This window comes from Phasianus colchicus, chromosome 6 (genome assembly GCF_987193195.1).
Source record: "Phasianus colchicus chromosome 6, bPhaCol1.hap1.1, whole genome shotgun sequence".
Lineage (NCBI taxonomy): Eukaryota > Metazoa > Chordata > Aves > Galliformes > Phasianidae > Phasianus > Phasianus colchicus.
The window spans coordinates 30,848,123-30,870,357 of NC_143441.1; the positions used below are offsets into that span (position 1 = coordinate 30,848,123).

The 22,235-nt window shown below is 38.8% G+C and overlaps 1 protein-coding gene across 3 annotated transcripts in view; it reads left to right on the plus strand.

Annotated features, from left to right (window-relative positions):
* CDK6 (cyclin dependent kinase 6) overlaps positions 1-22,235 on the plus strand; it is a 134,654-nt gene that overhangs the window by 24,357 nt on the left and 88,062 nt on the right. For all 3 annotated transcript variants that reach the window (XM_031614384.2, XM_090142809.1, XM_090142810.1), the window contains exon 3: positions 5,242-5,377. In XM_031614384.2, the coding sequence (XP_031470244.1) occupies positions 5,242-5,377 (136 nt within the window). The remainder of the gene's footprint in view (positions 1-5,241; positions 5,378-22,235) is intronic.

Here is a 22,235-nt window from a genome sequence, read left to right on the forward strand (position 1 = left end):
TTCCTGTTTTGCTACGTGGGACATGGTTCTCGTAACGCACATGTTCCAGTTCACTTGCCCAACTATTGTGTTTCTCATCTGAAATACCCTGTTGTTAAAATGTTTGGTATATGTGATCCCAAGAGGAGACTGCTTTCCGTTAGCAGACTGTTTTTCTTCTTCAAAAGCAAAGAAGGAGAAGGTACCTAAAATTAAAAGTGTGGGGAGAGCTAGCATTTACAAGGAGTACTTAGTTGAAAAGATTGGGCTGAATGAAGGGCTTCCAAGTGGTGAGGAGCCAGATCTTACAGACTAGTGGCTTCCAGAGAACAGAAGAGTCTATGGCTGCTGCTGAAATTTGGACCCAAAGGATGCCTGACTGTCATTCTTCAATGTTTTTAGGTATGAGAGGCTGAAATTCTTGTGCACTTCAAAATTATGTACTGGCAGGATTAACCAGAGCCATGGGTAGTGAAAGCAGAAGCTCTTCAGGCTGCCCCATACATATTTGTCAATAAACCTCAGTCATGACCTGTAGTAGTTTTGGTATCCCAATTTTGTCATGTTTGCATGAACACTGTCATATTTCATGATGTTTTTCTGTCTTGTGGTAAATACCTTTCAGAGTTATGCTGAGACCACTGAACTCTTTCCCATCTAAGTCTTTGTCCAGATTTCTGAAACCTGGAAACATCTTAAACATTTCTCCTTCTCAGCGTCTCCAGTTCTCTTTTTCTTTTCTTTTTTTTTTTTTTTTTTGTGTCACACACAATCTAGGAAGCAATTCTTCCTGGGAAGAGACTGTTCCCAAGAAAATTATGGTAAATCCCTATTACTGAAACACTTCTGAGGGCAGAGATGTCTTTTTGTTCTGTGCTGTGAGTGACCAGCAAAGTAACAGGATCTTTGTTCATGTTGGATTAGCCCTACTGCAATAAAAATAACAATAAGCCTTTGGATGCTTTGGCAGCGAGTATTCCCTTTATGCTCTGGTTAATTTTCCAGTTGTACTTACTCATCTGTTTGAGAGTAACCAAGGGAGCTAATGTCCTGCAGTTTTTCAGGTCTTACAGTCAGACCTCTTGTTTGGTATTCTCTGCAGGTGGCAAGCCTGGTAGCCTGATGGTTTTGATCTCCATCTCTGCTGCCTCAGTTTGCACAGAAAAAAAAAATGTTTATTCCTTTTGAAAATGGGTAACTTTATAGCAGTTCTCAGAGCATCTCAAAAACAAATCTAATAACACTGAAAGACCTTCTAGAAGCTGTTAGCAAATTAGTACCAGTCAGAATATATGCCGTGTTTTCAAGGGAATTGGCAAACTGCCTTTTTCCTGCTGAAAGCATTTAGCATTCAGATGTTGTGATATAAAATAAAGATGAACTGGGATTGCATTTACCAGATTACTTGTAAGAAATAACAGGGTCTTCAGGATGCATCATCTGGTCTACTACATTCAGAAAAAGAAAGATATTTTTGTAAAATAGATACAGATTTGTAGCTGATAAGCTTTTTAACTTCAGTACTATTAACCTGAAAAAATGCATTAAAACATAGGTACTCATTAAATGTCTGTTGAACAGTGTGTTAGTTCAGCTCAACGCATCAGGCGATATATGACTTCCAGCCAAACATCTTGTTAAATACTTGCAGGATTTCCCATAGCGGATCTTACTTTAATCAAATAATTCAATCATTTCATTTGTAAGTACAATAGAAGGGCAGGGCTTGTGTTTACAGAGAATTCCGTATGGAAATCCTGTATTAATTGAAGTACATTTACTTCACTTAGGACAGTGTCCACATCCTAACTCTTTAAATAGAAAGTCTTTTGCTGTTGCCTGTTCCGGAGAGGCAATGACATACAGAGCTGGCTCATCACGTAGAGAAAGTCATGAGGAAATGGCATGAAAGATAACCAGTGCACACAACAGAAGTATGCCTAACTAAAAAAGGCAATTCTGTGTATTGTTTCCTATAGTGGATATAAAATAATTTATGAAAAGTAGTTTGATCCCTATGGACACTATCTGGTGAAGATGCTGTCTTGTTCAATCTTCTTTGGGCTGCTCCAAAAGTAATGTCTTCTGTTTTATTACATTGACCCATGATATCAAGGGTGGATGTTGGTGCTATGAAGTAGAGATTGAACTTTCCCAGTATTCTGTAACATGTTGTTGCCATGTGACGGAGGGCAGCAGACATGGAGGAGTGGTGTCTGACATGAAAGCGTGTATGAAATAAAGGTGTGGAATTGAATTCCTCTGTGCGGGAAAAATTGCACACGTTGATCTTCATCGATGCTTAACTAATGTTTATGGAGTCCTAGCAGTGGATATGAGCACAGTAGGCGGTGCAGCAGCAATGACTGACATGAAAGACAAGCCATGTTCTGGACAGCCATGCAGATTTATACAAACGAAGCATGCAGCTCTCATTCATTGCTAACAAAAGTGCGTAGCTGATGGTGGTGACTGTGTTGAAAAATAGTATTTTGTAGCTGAAAATCTGCTCTATCAAATAGTTATTTTGCTCTTTGTATCTGTTGTAATTTCCTTGGAAATAAATAGGAAGCATTACTTTTGGAGTGACCTACATATTTTCAAAATTATTAGGGCAGGCAGTGCCAGATGTTGTCTTTTTGTAATATTGCAGATTCATATGTTATGTTTTAAATTATTATCTTTTTAAGGCAACAGCTATGTTTTCTGTGAGTAAACACAATGTGCTTCCAACCAGCCCCATGTAGGATATGCAGGCTTATTAGCAATAGACCATTTAGAGTTTCACATAATGGCTTATAAAAGGGAAAGATATTATTACTCAGTGATAGTATTATGGTTCAATAATAGAAGGCTAGAATTGCACTCCTTAGAGTTCCTAATTGTGCTGTGTCAGAAAATGCCAGCATTAAAATAAGCCCAACACAGAAGAATTAAACAGAGAATCAGCATTTTCTTCTGCAGTGAGTCGGAAGTTTCATGTTGCTTCTATATTGTATACAGTGAAATCTTTTTTCCTTCTTTTTTTTAGCAAATTATAATTCTGCTGTGGTTGAAAGGATAATTTTGCCAGTGTATTAAATACCAGGCGAAAGAGGTGTTTTAGAACATTTTTAGGTAAATGTAGGTCAACACAAAGAAATCATACAGTTGGAAATATTTTCCAGTGTTTATGTTCAGATGTTCAGACCTGTCTGGCTCCTCTCTATTTGCATGTGTTGGGGTTATAGGCAGTCCGACTACATTCCACATTGATTTATACGAATATATTACAGATTATTAACCTCTAGCCAAATAACACCAAATTTAACTTTTCAGGAAGGTTTGTGACTCCACAAAACTGATTCACTGTGTACAGGCATCTCCATACACACTGCATTAAGGGAGTCACAAAGAGAATACTATATATCCGTATGAGAAATGTGCTGTTAACAGTCATTAGGCTCCCATAATTACTCAATAAATATTCATTCATGTGATGATTACAGATTATGCACAGATTACATTTTCTTGAAAGAGGTAAGGCGATGGTTTCTCCATATTCTGTAACTCCAGTTCCCAAATTATTACTCACTGAAAGGCTCTTTCAGGCTAAAAGGAATGTACATGCATCCATTTTCAAAACATAATGTCTAATAAACAATTTTCAAGTGTCTGACCAAAGATTATTTAGGAAATGCTATTAAAATGGGACCAGAGCCATAACATGTTAAGTCTGTACCATCTCAAATGAAGCATAATGCTCTTTTAAACTGATCTTCACAGATATCTATCTTCACAGATAGTGTTGCCAATTCTTATCTTCCCTTCTTTTCTGAAATATTCTCGTATTTAAGATAAGAAGTAAAAACTCTATACAAGGTACTTGCCTCTTCTGTTCTCAGGTGACACATTTTAAAAGTGACCCCCAGGGCTTTGAGTGTCATCTGCTGTCTACAGATCCTGCGTACAAAGTACTTAATCCTAGGAAAAAGACAAAAATATTACTTGAAAAAATTATCAGAAATCCTACACTTTCCACAAAGTAAACAAGAGCAGTTATTGTGTGTAAGAGGATAAAAGACGTGTAATAAAAGAATATGACTTCAGTGATGCTGACCAAAATAAGTAGTACTGCTTTTGATTTGTTATCAACGATAGGTTCTTCGGTTTAACAGTGTGGATGTCTTTTGTAATAATGGTATTAATATATATTCTTAGCTCTACTGTCACCTAATAAAAGTAGTGGTTGATTTTCTGCCTTACTTTAGAGAGAGGCAAACTGGTCTGTACAATTTGTCAACTAAGTGAATACACACATTAGTAAAGTATGTGAGCAGGGAACAGCTTTCTTCCATCTGTGGGATGATTTCCTGTTAGGACTTTTTTTAGAAGTGAGACTTGAGGGAGGATGGTGAATGTGATGGTCAGTGGTACAACAATAGGTGTGAAGTACTGAAGGATGGGCGGAATTCTGTGTAGAAGATAAAACCTGGCACAGTAGATGAAGTGAAGAAGGTGAGAAAAATCCTAATTAAAAAAAGAAGACAATAGAAAATAGAGTAATGAGATAGGAATGCAAAATTATGAACAGCTTTGAAAATGAGTTTGAATTTGATGTTGTGCAACATGGTAAAATGATAAGGAAGTTCCAGTAAAAGAGTGGCAGAAGGTGATGAAAGAAAGCTTTTTTAGCAGTGGCATCTTGTGCCTAAAGCTTTTTTCTCAGCTGTATCCTGACTCTGAATGTATTCCTTGCTTCTGGGAACTTGCAGGAGTAATCAGCAAAAATATTTAATTTCTACCAAAGAAAATTTAATGCTAAAGGCACATAATGGTAAACATGAGAGTTATGTGGGAAGAAACTGAAGTGTGTGCAGGCAACCTGTATCTTTTTTTCCTCAGAGATGTTACTTACATTGTTTTTTTTGAGGAGTGCAGTTGATGAAGTGTAGACCATAGATAAATGTCAGATCAGGTTCTGTATTAACTTTGGTTGCTCTGTCAAGAAAATACTTTCTTTTCATATAATTATTTTAATTTGATAAGCCAATGAATTCTTCTTACTTAATCCCATATCATAATCCCTACATGAAAGAGGTCACATTATCAATGTATCAGTAGTTATCTGATGAATCAAGAGATTGAAGTTTGCACTACCTTTGGAAAGCTTTTTTTTAGTTCTCTGTGCTGTAGGAAATTTAAATAGACATGTGTGAGCTCCAAGGTGTATCTGTGCTGGTTCCTGTGTACTTACCTCCTCTTTTCTTTCCCTCCTCTCAGATTGTTTGATGTGTGCACCGTGTCACGAACAGACAGAGAGACCAAGTTAACATTGGTGTTTGAACATGTGGATCAAGACTTGACTACTTACTTGGATAAAGTTCCAGAGCCTGGAGTGCCTACTGAAACTATAAAGGTATTTAAGAAGAAAAATGTTGGGTATCGTTCAGAAAATATTAGATAAAGAGAACACAGATAAATCACAAAGACCTTACTCAAGCAAACTGCGTTTTGACCGCTTTTAATCATATAAAAATTGAGTAAAGTCCAGCTTGGGACACAAGCTGCAGAGCAACAATCCATATTCACTAACCAGTGTATTTTCTTGGTGGAAATTTTGTAGTTTTGAATTCCTTGTTTTAGTGCAGGCCTACCAAATTTGTTCCAAACCACTGAGAATGACCTTTGCTCACAGCTGTAGGCAGATCATTCTATTACTGTTTAGTCCAAGAGTGCTTGAATCTTCCCTGGGTAGAGCACTGACAATTGTTGGCATGTATAATGTAAGTCCTATGCAGCTACACTTTCTCTTTACTTTTGGTTTCCCCAAGAAACTTCTTTCATTTCATGCCACGTCCTTCTGACATATTAGACACCATTTAGACACCTTCTGACATATGTAGGTGTCTATACCTGTCTGTACCAGGTAATGTTCACCATGGATCTGTGGGGCTTGAATTCAGTCTCTGCAGTGAACAGAGGCTCAAGGAAGAGAGTAGTACAACCAGGTGTTGTAGAGACCGGAAGGGCTGTCAGTAACTAGGAGGGTGGGCATTAGGTTTTCCCATCACATCATCTCATATTCTGCATCTGCAAGGGAACACCTCTTCCCAAGATACGATGTGCTTGGTACTAAAACATGTATTCCAACTCTTTTCCTGGGAATTTCATTGTGAAGTGCTACATCAAGGATCATAGCTTGAAATATATGACAGAGTGTTTAAGCCTGGGAAAAGAAGCAGAAGGGCTAATGTTCTTACATTTTGACTAAATATCTAACATTACTTTTTTGTGTGTGTGTGATGAAAAATAACGCGTGCTTTCAGAGAATGACTGCCTTGCATTTGTATAATTACTTTCTGGAGGTATGTTGTGTCTTCTTAGTCTGGCAAAGGACCAGAGGGAGGAAAATAGAAAAGAAAACGTAAGACCTATTTGAAATTTGGTAGTAGTAGTGTTTTTTATTAACAGCTTCAAACTCAGAGGTCTTTGAGTACAAAATAACATTACACAGATAAAGATCTTTTCACTTGTATCAAAGTCACAAACATATAACACTATCCAGTTCCAAAAACAGTATTTTTAAGCAACCCTAGTGGATAAAATAAAACTTTTTAAAAAATGAGTACAGCCTTGATTCAGTCCCTGCAGAAGACTGAAATGTACCTCTAGCAATTAAAGGGCTCTTTTATGTTAATGTTTTAAGGGTTCTGTGGTCTTCTAAAGCTTTGATGGTACTTAAGGGATCTGTATATCAATGTATCTAACATTGTAACAAAGTAAAAAGTAGCAGGCATACTGTCTTACTGAATAATTGAAATACATGGGAACTGAACCACCGAGTCTCTGAAATCTGCTTGAAACATCTTTTCAGCTATCTTTCATGTAAAGCAATTGGAAGAGGTGAGCATTGCACTGAAAGGCTTCCAATTTTCTAAAACCCTGTTCTAAATTTATACAAATATATTGTAACATGAATGCACGAATATAGATTTCATGGCAGTCTTATACTTGTGAAGGAAATCATTGGTTTTACTTTTAAAAAGCACTATTCTGCTTACACAGTTTACAAGTTCAACCCAGTTGATATGTCTGATAATTGGCACAATGAAAGAGAAAAATTTAGCCATGTAGAAACAAGGAGGGAGAGTAATGTTGTTTTACGTACAGGGTGAGTCTCACCAGAAGAAGTTAGTGAGATTAAAATTCATCTTGTGATACATCCACCTCTTTTCAAATGGGAGAAGAAAAGTGTAAAGAGGCTGTAACATAGAATCATAGAATGACTTAGCTTACTTTATCTTTGTTGATTTTAACATTTGCACAGTAGCTGTTGTGTCCTTGAATTCTGCTGAGCACTGAAAAAAAAAAAAAAAATAGAACCAGTTAAATGAAATTGGACCTTATTGCTTCACTGTTCATGTATCTTAAAAACATCCAGTGTGTGAAGGTATGTTTGCCGGTAGGTCGTGATCATTGATGACGTGAGGAAGGTTCTGAGGGCTTATTCCTAACATATTTCAATATCTTTCTAAAGATTATGTCTGTATGGATGTTTCTGGTGAACACTGTGGCAAAGCATACTTCTCTTGTGGAAGGGAAATACTGCCATTTTGCAGCAACTGAGCAACTGACTCAGAAAACATACATCATTAGATTACTAATCTGACTTCTTATAGTTTGGCTTTTGAGGTTAATATGGATTCATACTTCATTTATTTTCCAGAATTGCAGACAATCTGTGTAGACAATTTCCCCTCATTACTAGCACAGCACAAAACAACTGCCAGTATTGTAAGGCCATCTGTTAAAGTTCTGTGTCAGCAGCACAGAGGACCACGCAAGCTGAGTAAGCTCTGCACAGCTCAGGTAGAAAGTTCTAATGTACCTTTTTGGCACCATGGTGTAAACTCAGCAGTTGCTGGTGGAATGTGAATGATAAAAATTGCAGTGAGAGAAGTATTAGCCCCAAAGATCCTTTCTATGTGAACTAACTACCATCATTGTGCACCATCTGAGGGAGAGAGGCTCAGCTTTTGCAGGTTTGGAGTGTGCTAGGGTTTTAAGTTGCTCTCAAGGATGATAAGTGACAACAGTGCCATTTTGAGAATTCCCTTTATGTTTAGCAGATAGCAAACTGTAGCAGTACAGAGAAGACAACCGCATAGATAATTTAAGCACGTCTAAATATTTTGTCTTTATGCTGCTCAGCCATGTTTTTCTAGTATCTGAAGCCCTTCAGCAGGAGCCACCCCAGAAGGTATTTTAGGAACATGTCCATTGGTGCCCATAACATGATGGAAGAGGAGCAGTTTCCTTTTGAGTTCCCCTCCCTGTCTCTAGAAGCATGAATGCCTATTTCTGTGGCTGTCGTTCTGACCACTGAGTTATAGGTTTTTCTGAAAGGAGGTATTTTAAATCTTTTCTATTGAAGTGCTTCCATTTTTTTTAGAAGGGAGTTTTCATTGGGCTGGAGAGATAGACAGCATGACTCCAAGTGCTCATGGACATGGCATTCTCTCTGAAAGAGAACTGTGAGCCATTAGTATCTTTAAATCCTGGATTATAACCCTGCTTGCTCTTGCTTGCTTCCTGTGTCACACCTGATTAGTATTTGTTCCATATGGGAAGAATCAGAATGAGCGATGACAGCATCTTCCTTTTCTCCTCTCTACTCACCTTTTCCTCCCCTCTTTCCTTCCTGGGAAACTTTAGGGTAGTTTCTTTGTAAACTGAAGGTATGAGATCAGTTTCCTTGGGACACAGCTGTTAGTCATGCATATGCCTTCAGTAATGTTAAAACATTAATGCCATTAGCAATTCAGAGAGACTTGGCTCATCAGAGAAGGTACAGATCAAAGCTCTCGTATAGCAGGGGCGTATGTTATTTCTTGTGGGATGCAAGAATTGCTGGGAATGACCTTCCGCTCTGGTCTGCTGACTAAGAACTGTCATGGCATTCCCAATAGCCTGGAACAGGGCAGTCAGACCATGAGCAAGGTTTAAGGTATGTCTTTTTCTCTGATATTGCTGATTCCTCACTCAAGGGAATGGCTTTTCTGAATATTGTTTTTCTGTTTTTCCTTTGCATAGGAATCCTAGATCTCTGTTTGATTCAGACATACAGATTTTGCTGCTTAGATGCCAAGTATTTAGACAGTACAGCAGTGAACCCAGTTTTCATTTCTGGATTTATCTGATAGTAGCCCATGAATTGTACTTTAAAAATTATCCCAGTCAAGACAATAATGGAAAAAAATGTTGCTGTTGCATCCCTGTGCACTCCGTGCAACTTACACTGCCTGCTAGCAAACCAGGTGAACTGGTCACATCTTTGCAGGGCTCTTGCAAAATTAATATGAAGATGTTACTTCTCAGAAAGCAAACCAGTGTTCACTGCTGTGAGGTGAGTCATCGTCAGCCATCTGCCACAATTGTACCTTCTCAGTCGACCACGTATGAGATGTGGAGCAGATGTCACACAATCATGCAATTCTGCAAACAGCACAAGATATTCCAGGAAAACACATTCACCCGCACTGACAGTCTTCGGAGTGGGGCCCTGTTTAACAACATCTCAGTTAGAAGTTACTACTTTACATATAAGCACACTAAAAAAGAATCCACACAAATTAAAAAGAAAGATACCAAAGGAAGAGCTGTTTATAATTTTTTCCCAACAGTAAAGAAAAAAGCAAGGCTTTTCTCTTGTGAAGAGTTAAGAGCCCACAAAAAATTGATCTGATCCCCAGCTGATATAGGGAGGTGTAAATCCATTAGCCTCAGTGAAATGATGGCAGTTTATAGCTAATGAGGATCTTTGTGCAGCATTTTCCAAGACATTCTGTTCTGAAGCCAAATTATAATTTAGAGTTGTCACTGTAAATAAAAGAGAAACAAAATGGCTGAGCTGTTTAGTTATCGTGGGTTACATCTTGTAATTTCTACTCTGTTGTCCTAATATCAGGGGTTGGACAGCTGCATGGAAGGGCAGTGGGAAAGAGTGCAGGTGCCCTGCACAAGTGGCAGCTCAGAAGGAAGTATGCCTTAATGGAGGATGTTCTCTGAATGTTGTGGTTCCCTCTGTTGCAGGTGTTGTCATTTCTTTCCCGTGTTTCTGCTCCATGTAAAGACACAGCCACATCTCCCCTGATGTGGTGGTGAACGTAGTAATGCACGGTCTGACCAAGGAGCTGGAGGAGTCCTGATTTAAATGAAGACACTCCTCAGCGTGTAGTGTTTTGAAATTAATGTTGTATCTGTACAGTAACTTCTTTAACCTGGATCGTATTACTATCAGTGTACAGCCACATTTTATTGATGGTGGACTTTTATCTCCAAATCCCTGCTATTTCCATATTCAAATTCAAACATTTTAATAGCGATGATGTATAGTTGTTTTTCTGCAGTGCTGTAGCCTGGGACCTCTTTTGCTTGCAGCTGATAGCTCATAAAAATGTGAAGCACTCCAATAATTTTAAATTGCCCTGTCCTGAGCGGTGATTTAAAATCATTGGAGTGCTTCACATTTTTTCAGTTGTTCCAGTTTGGAAAGCAGTCAAGCAACACTGTAGAATAATGCATGAAAGCAACCTGCCTGGTGTAATAATTTCAGTCTCTCGAAGCAATGACACTGGATTAAAATGTCACAAAAGATGCCTGTGAAGGACTTTCTAAAAAGACATCTCAACCTACTTTTCTTTTATGGCCCAAAGTCTCAAGGCAGCAATATGGTCCATTATGGCCATTGTGGCCCTAAGGGATGTGTCCTCCTTTGAAGTCAGGAGGAAGCTGGGGGGTCCTCCATTGTTTTCAATAGATGGAGGGCCAGAAATCATCTTTATTCAGGAAGTCAAAGGGAATTGAGAAACTGAAGAGATTCTAAATTGTGGTAAGGGTTGGAGATTCAGCCTTTGATAGATGAGAATTTATAATCCAGTCATTGTAAAATTGCAGAATTAAAGGCACTGGAAGTGAAACATTGCTATTTGCTGATGGAATCACTCTTAATTCTACAAAATTGGATATTGGTGTGATGCAGTATGCTGTTCTGGATTCTTTTGAGGTGCTCTTGGTTTATTACTGATGCTGTGTTTTTGCTGTTGGAACATCAGTGTGATAGTGATCGCTACGTGAAATGCTTTGATGACACTAGAAGAAAGGGAGCACATGGCAGGACTAATGCTTGAGCAGATGTAGCAGTGGGGCTGAGCAGCCAGGCAGCATGTCAGGCATTGCCACTCTGTTCAGCAGTGAGCCAGTGGCCATTCCAAGGAGCGGGGAGGATTTCCGAGGTGCTTTCCTTTGTCTGTCATGGTAGTATGCGGTCACAATTTGCTCTGCATGTAAATCCTCCCTTAGTGATCAACAGAAGTGTCACTCATTTTAAAAGTCCTTCCCTTCATCAAAGATGCAATTCTGCAGTTAAACTAATTAGAAGAAAGCTGTTGCAGCTCATGGTGTACTTGAAGCTGTAGCAGAACAATAGATGAAAATGTTTGGATTTAGCCATGTTCTAAATCTTGCTTGCAAGCCATATGTTGCTTTTGACAAGTAATTTGAAGGTCATACTGCAGCAGATGTGAGATAGAGAAGAGACTTTCAAAGAGCTATTCTTGATTTTTATGGGGGCAGATAGGGATCGCTGCCTTAATAGTATTTCTGTACTGGCAGGAGATCAGACCCCTATGCCTCTGCAGACTCAGAAACCCATACCTCACCCCAAAACAAGCAGACAGTACTGGGAAGAAGAGACAGAATGGTGCATATTGTGATGAGCCAGGTCTTTGGGAAACATGGCAAACATTTATTTTCATGTTGAACTGAGCCAATCTGGGTCAAGAAGCATCACTACAAGATACCTTTCCCATAACTTTCTCAGCAAACCCAACTTGTTGCAGCTCAGATTCACATTAGAACATTCAGGAGGTACATGTATTTATTGATGGCAAATATACAAATGAAGTATAAATTAATTCAAAAGGTGGCCACAAGCAACTCTTCACTAGTGGAAGAATAATACTGTAATCAAATAAGTTGTTACAAAACTCTATTTTCCACCCAAGAGGAATATAATACTTTTGCATTATCTGTGTGCACTTCTTTTGTGTCAGTGAGCAGTCAGGTTATTGCATTCCATGGTAAAAATTAATCTGAAGTGAGTTACTTCAAGTGGCACATTGATTTACTCAGGATAGGTTGTGTTCATTTCTTTTGTATGTAGTTTCTGCCTGAAAATAAAATCCCATACAAATAGATAAGGGTTTTGGGGGGGCGAATTTTCCTCCATAGAACTTAAAATTAGCCTTAAGAATTTTTTTATATATTTCATGTATAAACGTGTAGACACGTAAGCATGTGCATAGGCATATCATTATTGTATTGGCTGCCTAATATATGTGCAGCAAAAATGCTGCGCTTTCAGCAAGTGCAAGAAGGAGAAAAGGAAATGTGGTGAGCATTGCTCTGCCCTTTAGGGAGCTCATGATACAAAAATAGCCGTGGAGGGAAGAGTCCAGAATGGGCAACTTAAGTGCTTAGAGAAGAGTCACATGGACAAGAACACAAAAAGGACAGCACCTCTCCTGCGTGTGGGGGGTGTTTGGTGTGTACTGTATTATATGTGTGCACAAGGAGGCATGCTGCACTTATACACATACACGTATAGATATACGAATATACATATATGACTGCTGATACTCAGTCCATCCCATTAGGTCTCTGTTCCAGCTCACCACCAGGTACAGCTGAGCTGAAGGCATTGCAGTAATAGGAGGGAACAAATGTGACCTAGCTGAAGCTATGCCTTTCCTTCCTGCTTATGTGTGGGACCAGAGACTTGGTGGAGATCCTGTATCCCACTCTCCTCTGCAGGTAGTGGAACAGACTTGCCTCCTCCCTGCTTTCCATCCTGTGGCCATCAGGGACAAAAGTGCAGAGAAGCACCAGCCAGTGCTGGCAGACAGCTGTGTTCAGCTTCTGAAGCAGTGAAAGCCATAACCTCTGACACTCAGAGAATTTCCAGTGTTTCAGCTCAGTGTTCTCTGCCCATGCTGATCCCATTTCCCAGCCCTTTATTCCTTCCATCCTTTCCCTCCACCTTCATTTCTTCATCTCGCTTTCGCTCTATATTTACACAGGATAACATTTCCTGTCCTTTCCCTCCCTCCACAACATTTATCTCTGTCTGTTTGCTTTTCATTTTCCTTATCCCCCCCTAACTAACTCTCTCATTAAGAAATAATATGGAACCATCTCACTGTTTCTCCACCTGGGGTCTGTCTTGTCCATTTTATTTGTCCATTTTATTTGTGAGCTTTTAATGGAAGAGACTGTGTGAAAACCCTTGACTATACAATGCCCACCCTAATAGGTCCTCCTTTTTGGCTGCCCTTTACACAATACTTTGTTAAACATGAGTCATGGTAATCAGATCCCACACCAGCATTATTTGTCTGAAATTGTGCTTCTCTGTTCTGCTTGCTCCCCACCAGAGCCACACTTCACACATTTGCACAACTGCTTCCTTTATGTATCACTGCTCTGTAATCAGCGTGTGGTTCATGTTACAGGTTTCTCAGGTTTCAAAGTGAAATAAAATGAGCTTTCTTCCATTTTCAGAATATCCTTCTTTTTAAGAAGTCCAAACAAAGACACACATTATTAGTAAGTTCGCAAGCAGCTGCCAAAAGACAGAAAATTAAGAATGGAAATATGAGTGAAATAACAGAAATACTGTTTGGTGTTTGCTCTTTGTGCAACAGCAAGGGAAAGTATTTGGGAATTAAAATGATTAATTTATTTGTAGTTTTCATAAAGCAGACATGGCTTTGTAATATTTGCCAGTGTCAGTGCTCCAGAGCAGGACTATGGGTCAAATCCTTCTGTGATGTAGCTCTTGGCTTCTTAGGGTTACTCCAAGGTAGAGTGTGGTGCAATGCTATTAGCATCAGTTAGCAAGCAGCCTTTCAGTTGTTTTCAACAAGCATGAACAGCTTGCAATTAAAAAAGAGCTTAAGCTGCTGAATCAGAATCTGTCCTTAATTTGGAGATTGGAAGCCTTATCCAAAAACTCGTAAACATTAGTATTTTAGTTTCTTTTGACTGCTGTGTTATTGTTACAGCTATAAGTACTACAACTAATGTCACTATACATAAAGCATCTAAAATAATGTTGGAATATATATACCTTAGCCGTTCTGGCTCAACTTCAGACTTCAAAAGAGGAGCAGAGGCTCTGCTCCAGCAAAGAACTTAATCTTCTGCTTAATTTTGTGTAAACAGATTGCTCTAACTATAGAAGAAGTGAGGTTGAAAGGCTTCAAATTGGAGGAGCTAGCAGAGTGGGATCAGTTGTTATCCTTTATTAGTGACCTGAGGAATTCCAAAGCTAGAGCAAAGAAGAAATGAAACTGTTGTTTCTGTAGTCTCAGATTAGTCATAAACATGCATTTTGCTTGTGCTTTGTCAGACCAAGGAAGTTCCCTCAAAATGTATGTATAAGCAATGTCTGTATCTTTGGAACCAGACTCCTGACTATTTACAAAAGTGTGTCATAGTTGGTCATCATAGTAAACTGACTCAGTAACGGAAAAGGACTCTGCAGGATCACAGGTTTAGCACAATGGTTTGTTTGTTTCTTTTTTTATTAATATCATAACTGTTCTGACCACAGAACTTACCCGGTTTGCCTTTGAAAATCATGACCCTTGGGAATACTCATTCAAAAGAATCTGATTTTTACCATTCTGACCAATGCCTGAAAGCCAGCACATGATATCTTTATTAGCATTGAAGTGTGCCGTGCTATAAAGAGCCCATTGAAATGAATGGATTAATTGCAAAGAAGGTTACTGCCGAACAGTTTTCACTGCTGCAAAATATGTGACTTTACAAACAGCACCATAAAATGTTATAAACCTTAGTAAAATGTCTCATTACTTTGATCTCTGCAAAAGGAAGCTTTACACTGTAACTTTAAAATGCCAAAAAAAAAAAAAAATCAAGAAGACATGTTAGCCATCTCATAAGAGCATTTCTTTTTCAAGCTAATAAATTCAGCTGCAGAATTTTTGTTCTTTGTTTTAGGATGTGACAGTTTTGTTGCATAACTACAATTAAGGAATCTCAGAAGGGTCCAAATATTACAATGTTCTGTGGATGCAAATGCAGATTCATTTTTCGTTCATTTTTACAGCAGGAAAGGGGCACAGGAATGGCAGTGTGTTGCTTTTTTTTAACATCTAGTTTATGATTCATTCTAATATATTCTCTCATTTGGAATTAACTTCAGATATTCTTGTTCTGACAAGTAGAGTAAATATTTTAGCAGGGACTTTTTAGAGAGAAATTTTTGACAGTAACATACTCCTCCCTTAGTGTTACAAAGGAAATACTTGCTATCCAAACTCCGACTCGGCATTTTAATGGAAAGGGTTCCAAAAGAATACGTAGGACGTTACAAATGTAAAATGTGTCTAATGAAAGAGTATACAGATGTCTTTCATGTATTTTAAATAAAAATGTCTAATTTGAGACTTGGGAAACTCAACAGTGATCTTTGAGCCATATGCTTGTTATTACAATAGCATGTTGCGTGTAACTGTCATTCAGTGAGAAACAACACAGGCCAGCAAGGAAAAGACATACAAAAACATGAAGTTAAGGAAGGAAAGACCATCTGACAAAGCATTTTTGGTTTTGTTTTTGCCTTGATTAGGATATATCCCTTTCTTGCTTTTTGTTTGTTCACATAATTCCTATAAATGTTTGTAAGTCTTATTGTAGACATAGGAAAAGGAGAATAGAGGCCAAGCTGTGTGGGCTATAATGAACCAAAACTGCAAAGAGATGCATACTTGACAGAGAGTTTAAAATAAAAATAAACCACAGTTTCTTTGCTTGGTTTCTGGAGCAGAAAGTCGCAAAACAAGCAGAAAACTTTTGGTTCTTGATGTTAGGTTAGCTTAGCTTCCTTACCTCAATTGCTCTACTTCAGACTTTAACCTTCGTTTCAATGAAAAGAATTTTAACCTAATTCAGATTGGGCTTATGTCTGTGAAACTGGGCCTTGGAAAATATTTCAGAAGTAGCTTTGGCCTTATGTTTGCATTTTGTTCCTTTACAAATGCAGTGGAGGTAACCTTGATTTGTTAGTTAGTGGAGTCACGCTTTATTGTGACAGAAAACTAAGAACAGTCCTTCAGTGAAAATAACAAAGACCTACCCCATGGTGATTGATGAGAATGTTGTACAAGTGAAATGAGCTGGAAAGTCATCATCTTGTCTTTTCCTTTGCCACAGGAAAAGCATAACAGAGAGATTTCTTTTCTTCTGGTTCTGATAAGGAGTCTAACGAAGCATAAGGAGAGGTTACACAGCATGGAAATGTGTTACACCCAGCTGCTCACTAGCTTGCAAAGCTGCAGTAAATAATACAGTTGCTATTTAATAAACAAAAGAAAACAAAAGTCCTTTGATAGTGATCCCTTCTCATTTGTTCTTCTAAAGATACAGTTTGCTTCTGCTTAATTGACTGTCCTTTTGGAATAACATAGAGTTTGATATTGTATTGTATGATTTGTAATGTTTTCTTTGTTGATAGGGAAAACAAAAGACATCTTTCCAGGGCCTGATTCAGCAAAGCACATGTGTATGTACTCCAGGTTGTCTGGGTCATAGCTAGTTTTGTCCTCATAGCTTTTCCATGAATGGTTACAGTGAAGATACACAATAAGACATGTAGTTTTCTCTTCCAAACTAGCTTACGTAATCAATAGCATTCTTTTTTTTTGCTTGTCACAAGTTAGTCTTTATAGAAATTATGCATCTGTCACAAGCTGCATTAGTTCAATGCATCATTTGTGACATTTTATTCTTAAAAGATACTGCTTTGTGGAAGTAGTTTGTTCCACTGATAAGCTCATTTTAGAAATTAACTTCTAACATACCCTTGGCTCTTTATGTAAAATTTCTTCTCTTAGAGTTTATTCTGTGTAGCATTTGGGGGTTGGGAAGGGAAAGGATGTTTTGCCTGCAAAACACAGGACACAGTCTTCTCCATTCGCAAGAAGACTACTGGCTCTCATGTTGCACCTTTCTTCCCCTGCACTCCCAAAGCAGGGCCGGTTGCTGTCTGCTGTGCTAACACCAGGAAATAAGGAGGCTCATTGCTCATTGTGTCACCATGAGTTGAAAATGCCTCTTTTTTTAAGAACCAGTCAAGTGTTCAAACGAAAACAAGTCCAGGTTTACATTAATTTACACTAATGTAAATCAGTGTCACTCTTCTCAGAAGTGGAGGGACTATGGCCTGTGACACTTGGCAGATTTGTGGGACCGTGTCTCACCACTGCAGCTGCTCCTAGTGGTACTATATAATAGTGTCAGACCATCTGTTAGAAATGAGGACGTGCTTTGAGCACCTCAGGCATCTCATTGCCTGTTACCGGTTGTTGTATCTGCAGTGCAGCAATGAGCTACTGAGGCATGCTAATACCTGGCACCTTCTACTGAACTACTGTGCTTGCTAATCACATATAGGAGGCAGAAAGAGATGAAGTAGGACCACAGTCTCTGAGAGTGAGTGTAAGAAAGGAAATGGTTGAGTCCCTGGGTTTGTTTCTCTCAGGCACAGGAGCTGAAGAGAGGCCTCATGGCGGCTGCAGCTCCTCACAGGGAGCAGAGGGATAGCACTGAGCTCTGCTCTGTGTGACAGCAACACAGCCTGAGGGAACAGCATGGAGCTGTGTCAGGGGAGGGGCAGCTGGGGTCAGGGTCTTCACCAGACGACAGTCGGCATGGAACGGGCTGTCCAGGGCCATGGGCATGACCCCAAGTACAGGAGTTTAAGGAATGTTTGGACAACACTCAGACACAGAGTTTGGATTTTGAGTGGTGCAGTATGGAGCCAGGAGTTGGACTTAGTGATCTTTGTGGGTCCCTTCCAACTTGGGATATTCTATTCTACAATTCTGTCCTTGCAGGTCCCTTCCAAGTCAGGATACTCTATGATTCTGTGATTTTAATAATCTATGTATGTGGCAGGGAATGGGCAGACATTCCCCTATTCTAATGCCATTGGAAACTTCTAATGCTTTTGATGAAAGCGAAAGGTTTTGTGCACTTGCATCACTCCTCTTGCAAAATATCCCCTCTGTGCTTTGTCTGTAGGATAGAGTGCCTGATTGTTCACCTTGTAGTGCTTTTGGTTCAAGGGCTATAGACTTTTTAATTTAGTATTAATACTGTTGCAAATGATTGCATCTGTAAATATGGAGAACAACTCTCACTGCTGAATGCATCCAAGAAACAATTCTGGTTTTCTCTATGCTTGGTTTATATGTACTAAGGTGTCAGTAAGATCATCATCCTGATTAATATTCTGACAGTTCATAAAATGCTGCAAGAGCATTTCAAAGCTGTATGAACAATTCTTGGGCCAGGACTCCTCACTAAGCTGGTTCAAATAGGACGCTATCCCCTCTCGGCTCTTCCTTGAAGCCTATTTCTACCCATAAGTTAAATCCAAGAAATCTTTTCTCTTTTATATATCCCTATTTGAAGGTCGTTATGCCTTTATAACTGAAAGCGAATTCTAAATCTTTGGATTCTTTTTGCAGCACTAACAAACATTAACCAGTTAATCTTTGCAACACTCATGAAGTAGTTAACCATTATCCCTGAATTTATAATATGGAGCAACAGAGGAAGCAAAGTTAAATAAGGTGCTGGGACTAGCATTCAGTAATTGACCCAAGCCATTGTACAACTCTAAAGAGCATCATGATACTTCAGCCATGCTGAAGAAACAAAGTAGAAATGATACAGTGGAAACAAACTATATTACTGAAAACTGATTTTTAGAAAGTGCACAACTCACCTGCATCATGAATTTTCTGCAGAGGTTAGGAAGGAGTTGACTTCTTACTTTCTTCTTTATTCCTATCTTTAATAAAATTTGTGAACTGTTTATTATAAAAGCGTCTAACTCCGAGAGAGTACCTATATTTCAGTGTTTGGTGTCATGCTGACAGTTTTGTCTCGGAGAAGATTGGCTACAACTTTCTGAAGGTCTTGCTGGTTCTGATCAGTTTGGCGGGAGGATGGAAATATTAAAAAGCAGTGGGGCCAGTACAGGTGTTTGAAATGTGATGGATAGAGTTCCCGTGCCTTTACTGGGTTTTGTTGTGCCTGATAGGAGAATACCTTCTTCGTCAGCTTTAAAGTACTCTGAATAACTGTGCTGAATTTCTAGACATTTTGATGATGTAAGAAATCAGAATGAATTAGGCCCAGACTCTACAGTAACTCCAATTTCTAATTCACAAAATTGACTCATCTATCCTGCCAGCCGGTTTTACAGTGCCTTGAGCTTTTATGTATCTTTATATATCAGAAAATATCTTTCCTCACACACCAGGAAATGGAACAGGCCTGTGTTACACTAAGTTAAAGCAAGTTTTTTTTTGCTAAACGAAAGTTACCTGACTGGATTTATCTCTTCAAAGGAGCCATAGGAATTAGGTTCTTAAGATCTACTGATTTTTAATGTTTGGATGTCTAATCCTGTAGGATCAATTTTAAAAAAGCATAAGATATTTTCCTGTTGCCATTCAAGTGTTTCATAGAGAGCCTATGCATTTTGAGTGGTTAATGTTCCAGACAGCAACAAAAAAATAGGTAAACTAGAGAAGCAGTCTTCTTGAGCCTTTTGTGTCTAGCCAAGGAGATCTGGTCATTGAAATTCTCTGGGATACTTCTAAAGTCTCGGCCTTTGATGTTATGTATCAGTGTATAAACAAATCTCAGCTCTCTTGATGGCACAGTGCAGACAAATACAATGAGAATTTCTGCAGGAATGTCATCTATGTTGTCAGGATGTTGATAGATCATTAGAAAGAGTAGTCTGTCACAAATCTCAATGTATTTACATAATTTGAATGCTACTCTGGACCTGAAGCCATTTGGTCTATGCTGTTTGCATGTGATTTTGAGCATATCAAGATGCAGGTCTTTGTTCTGAGGTTAGCCCTTGTTGTGTTCAGATGACAGTGCAGGACAGTCATCTCCCAAGGCCTTCCACATTATCTCTAGTGTTAGCTTAAGTTAGCAGTTCCCAGAAGGTAGATTTGCAGATTTACTCTTCTAGCAGACATTACCTGCTATGTTTGAAGCTGTTTGTAAAGCATTTTTCTTGATGTATGTGCATAGCATTGTTGCAGCTCTCTAATCACTGACCAGCTGGCTTGTTAATATGTGAATAGTGCTGTGGGCCCCTTGCCATATTTCATGTGAGGTCTTGGCTGGGTGGCCAAGCAGGCAGCCTGCAGCCAGTGTCAAAGCAATTCAAGAGGTATTGGCACAGCAGTGTCCCCATTAATTTCTGCTTGTCACATGCTGTCATGCAAGTTACACCAGAGAGGAAATGACCGTTAAAAAAAAAAAGTAGGCTTGTGGCACTTGGTCCCCTCCAGACGTTATCCCTGAGGTTAAACAAGTGGATACAATTAGTTGCTATCCACAGACAGCTGCAGGGAAGGAGAAGCTGAGATGTGGGCCCCACAGCAACGTGTCTTTCCTGTTAGTGAGGAGTGTAGACTGTCAACATATGCCATATTTTTAACCCTTCCTGGAGTTTCAGCAGATTAAAAAGAGCTGTTACAACCAATAGTGTCACAAAGGTGCTGGTAAATGGCTGTAGTGCTGATTAAGCAGCATTCTCTTCCAAGGGAGAGGTCAATATCTCGTATGTGCAGGTGCAAGCAGTGCTGAAAGAGAAGCATCTCATCAGTGATCAATAATCTACTGGCATGGAGTGAGACAGTGATTTCTGTGAACTCCTCTCAGAAGCACAACAAAGAATTTAAAGGGAATCACATTCAGCTTTCTAAATTTTCCGGATCTCTATGATTATATCAGGAGAGTTTCTGCAGAAATTGCCACAAGTGATGATACACTTCAGATGCCCCAAAATACAGTTTAGGTATGCAGAAGCAAAGACTCTGAAAGGGAAATGACTGTGTCCCAAGATGATGGAAGAAAGCATATACTAAGTATACTTTTTTTAAAACCTGAAAGAATTATGTTCTTCAGAGGGGTGATAGAGAGGGGAGTATGCACAATGCTCCAGAACAGACTGACTTAGCCTACAGAAAGTCTGCTTCTTGGCCCAGAAGGAATAGGCTCACAGCATCAGTTGCGAGAAGGCTGTCTTTCTTTGTTGAGGGACATGACAATTAATGTAGCTAAAATTAGATGAAAGTTGTTCTCCAAAATTCAGACTGCAGTTCTGCCTAGGCTATACATCTTGTCCTGGTGTAGCTCTTACATACTTCATTTTGACTGGTGTCTGTCCCCAGACATATGCCAGAAGAGTTGTCAGAGCTAATGCACAGAAACTGCAGATGCTATCGCAAGACATTCTTGTTGGGCTTACCAATTAGGTGGGCCAGTAAAGAGTTTGGGGAATTTCTTGGTTTAATTTAGTTCTCATATCTTTGTCAGCTATTATCAGAAATAGAAGAACAGAGTAGGTAACAACTTTCAGGGCAGGATGCACTGTGGTATATTACTGCATCTAGTATAGTTTTATGAAAAACTTGTAATAAGGAAACAATGTTAAAAGAGATTACCCAGAAGATATTTGGGGATGTACAAAATTATCATGATATTGCCAAGAGAAATGGGGAAAAGTTGTGTTTGTTTACTTATCTAGGCCGAAATCTATACATTCTGTTAAGAACTGTGTCTTCTATTATTTTTTCTACTGGATGCAAAGAATGGAAAACTTTGAAAATGTTAATTAAAAACTTACATCCAGAACAGATCATGGCAGTAGTGCCACATTTGCCAGTTTCTATCAAATTGTTAAAACAAAATTCCCCTCTGTCCTCATTTAATTTGCGTGTATTTTCTTTCTAAAATGCCAGTTGCCAAATAGGAAATGTTGTGTTCCATTTGCATGTCTGGTAATTCCACACCGATAGGAACTTCTGGTACACTGAATCACTGAAAATAAGTAGGACAATAATTATGTAGGCTGCAGGTTCTTCTCATCAAATGTGAATATCAGCATCTGATACTGTAATGCTAACTGACTTCCAGGTATTGAGCCAGAAAACAAGAAATTTGATATGAAAAGCCTTATAGCCAAGGTGTCAGGAAGAATGAAAACTTTTAAATGAATTATGTAGGTCCTTGATAGTCTTAAAACATTTGAGAATTTTTGGATTTTTGCCATAAATTGTTGAATTTCTGTATACTGAGCCACTATT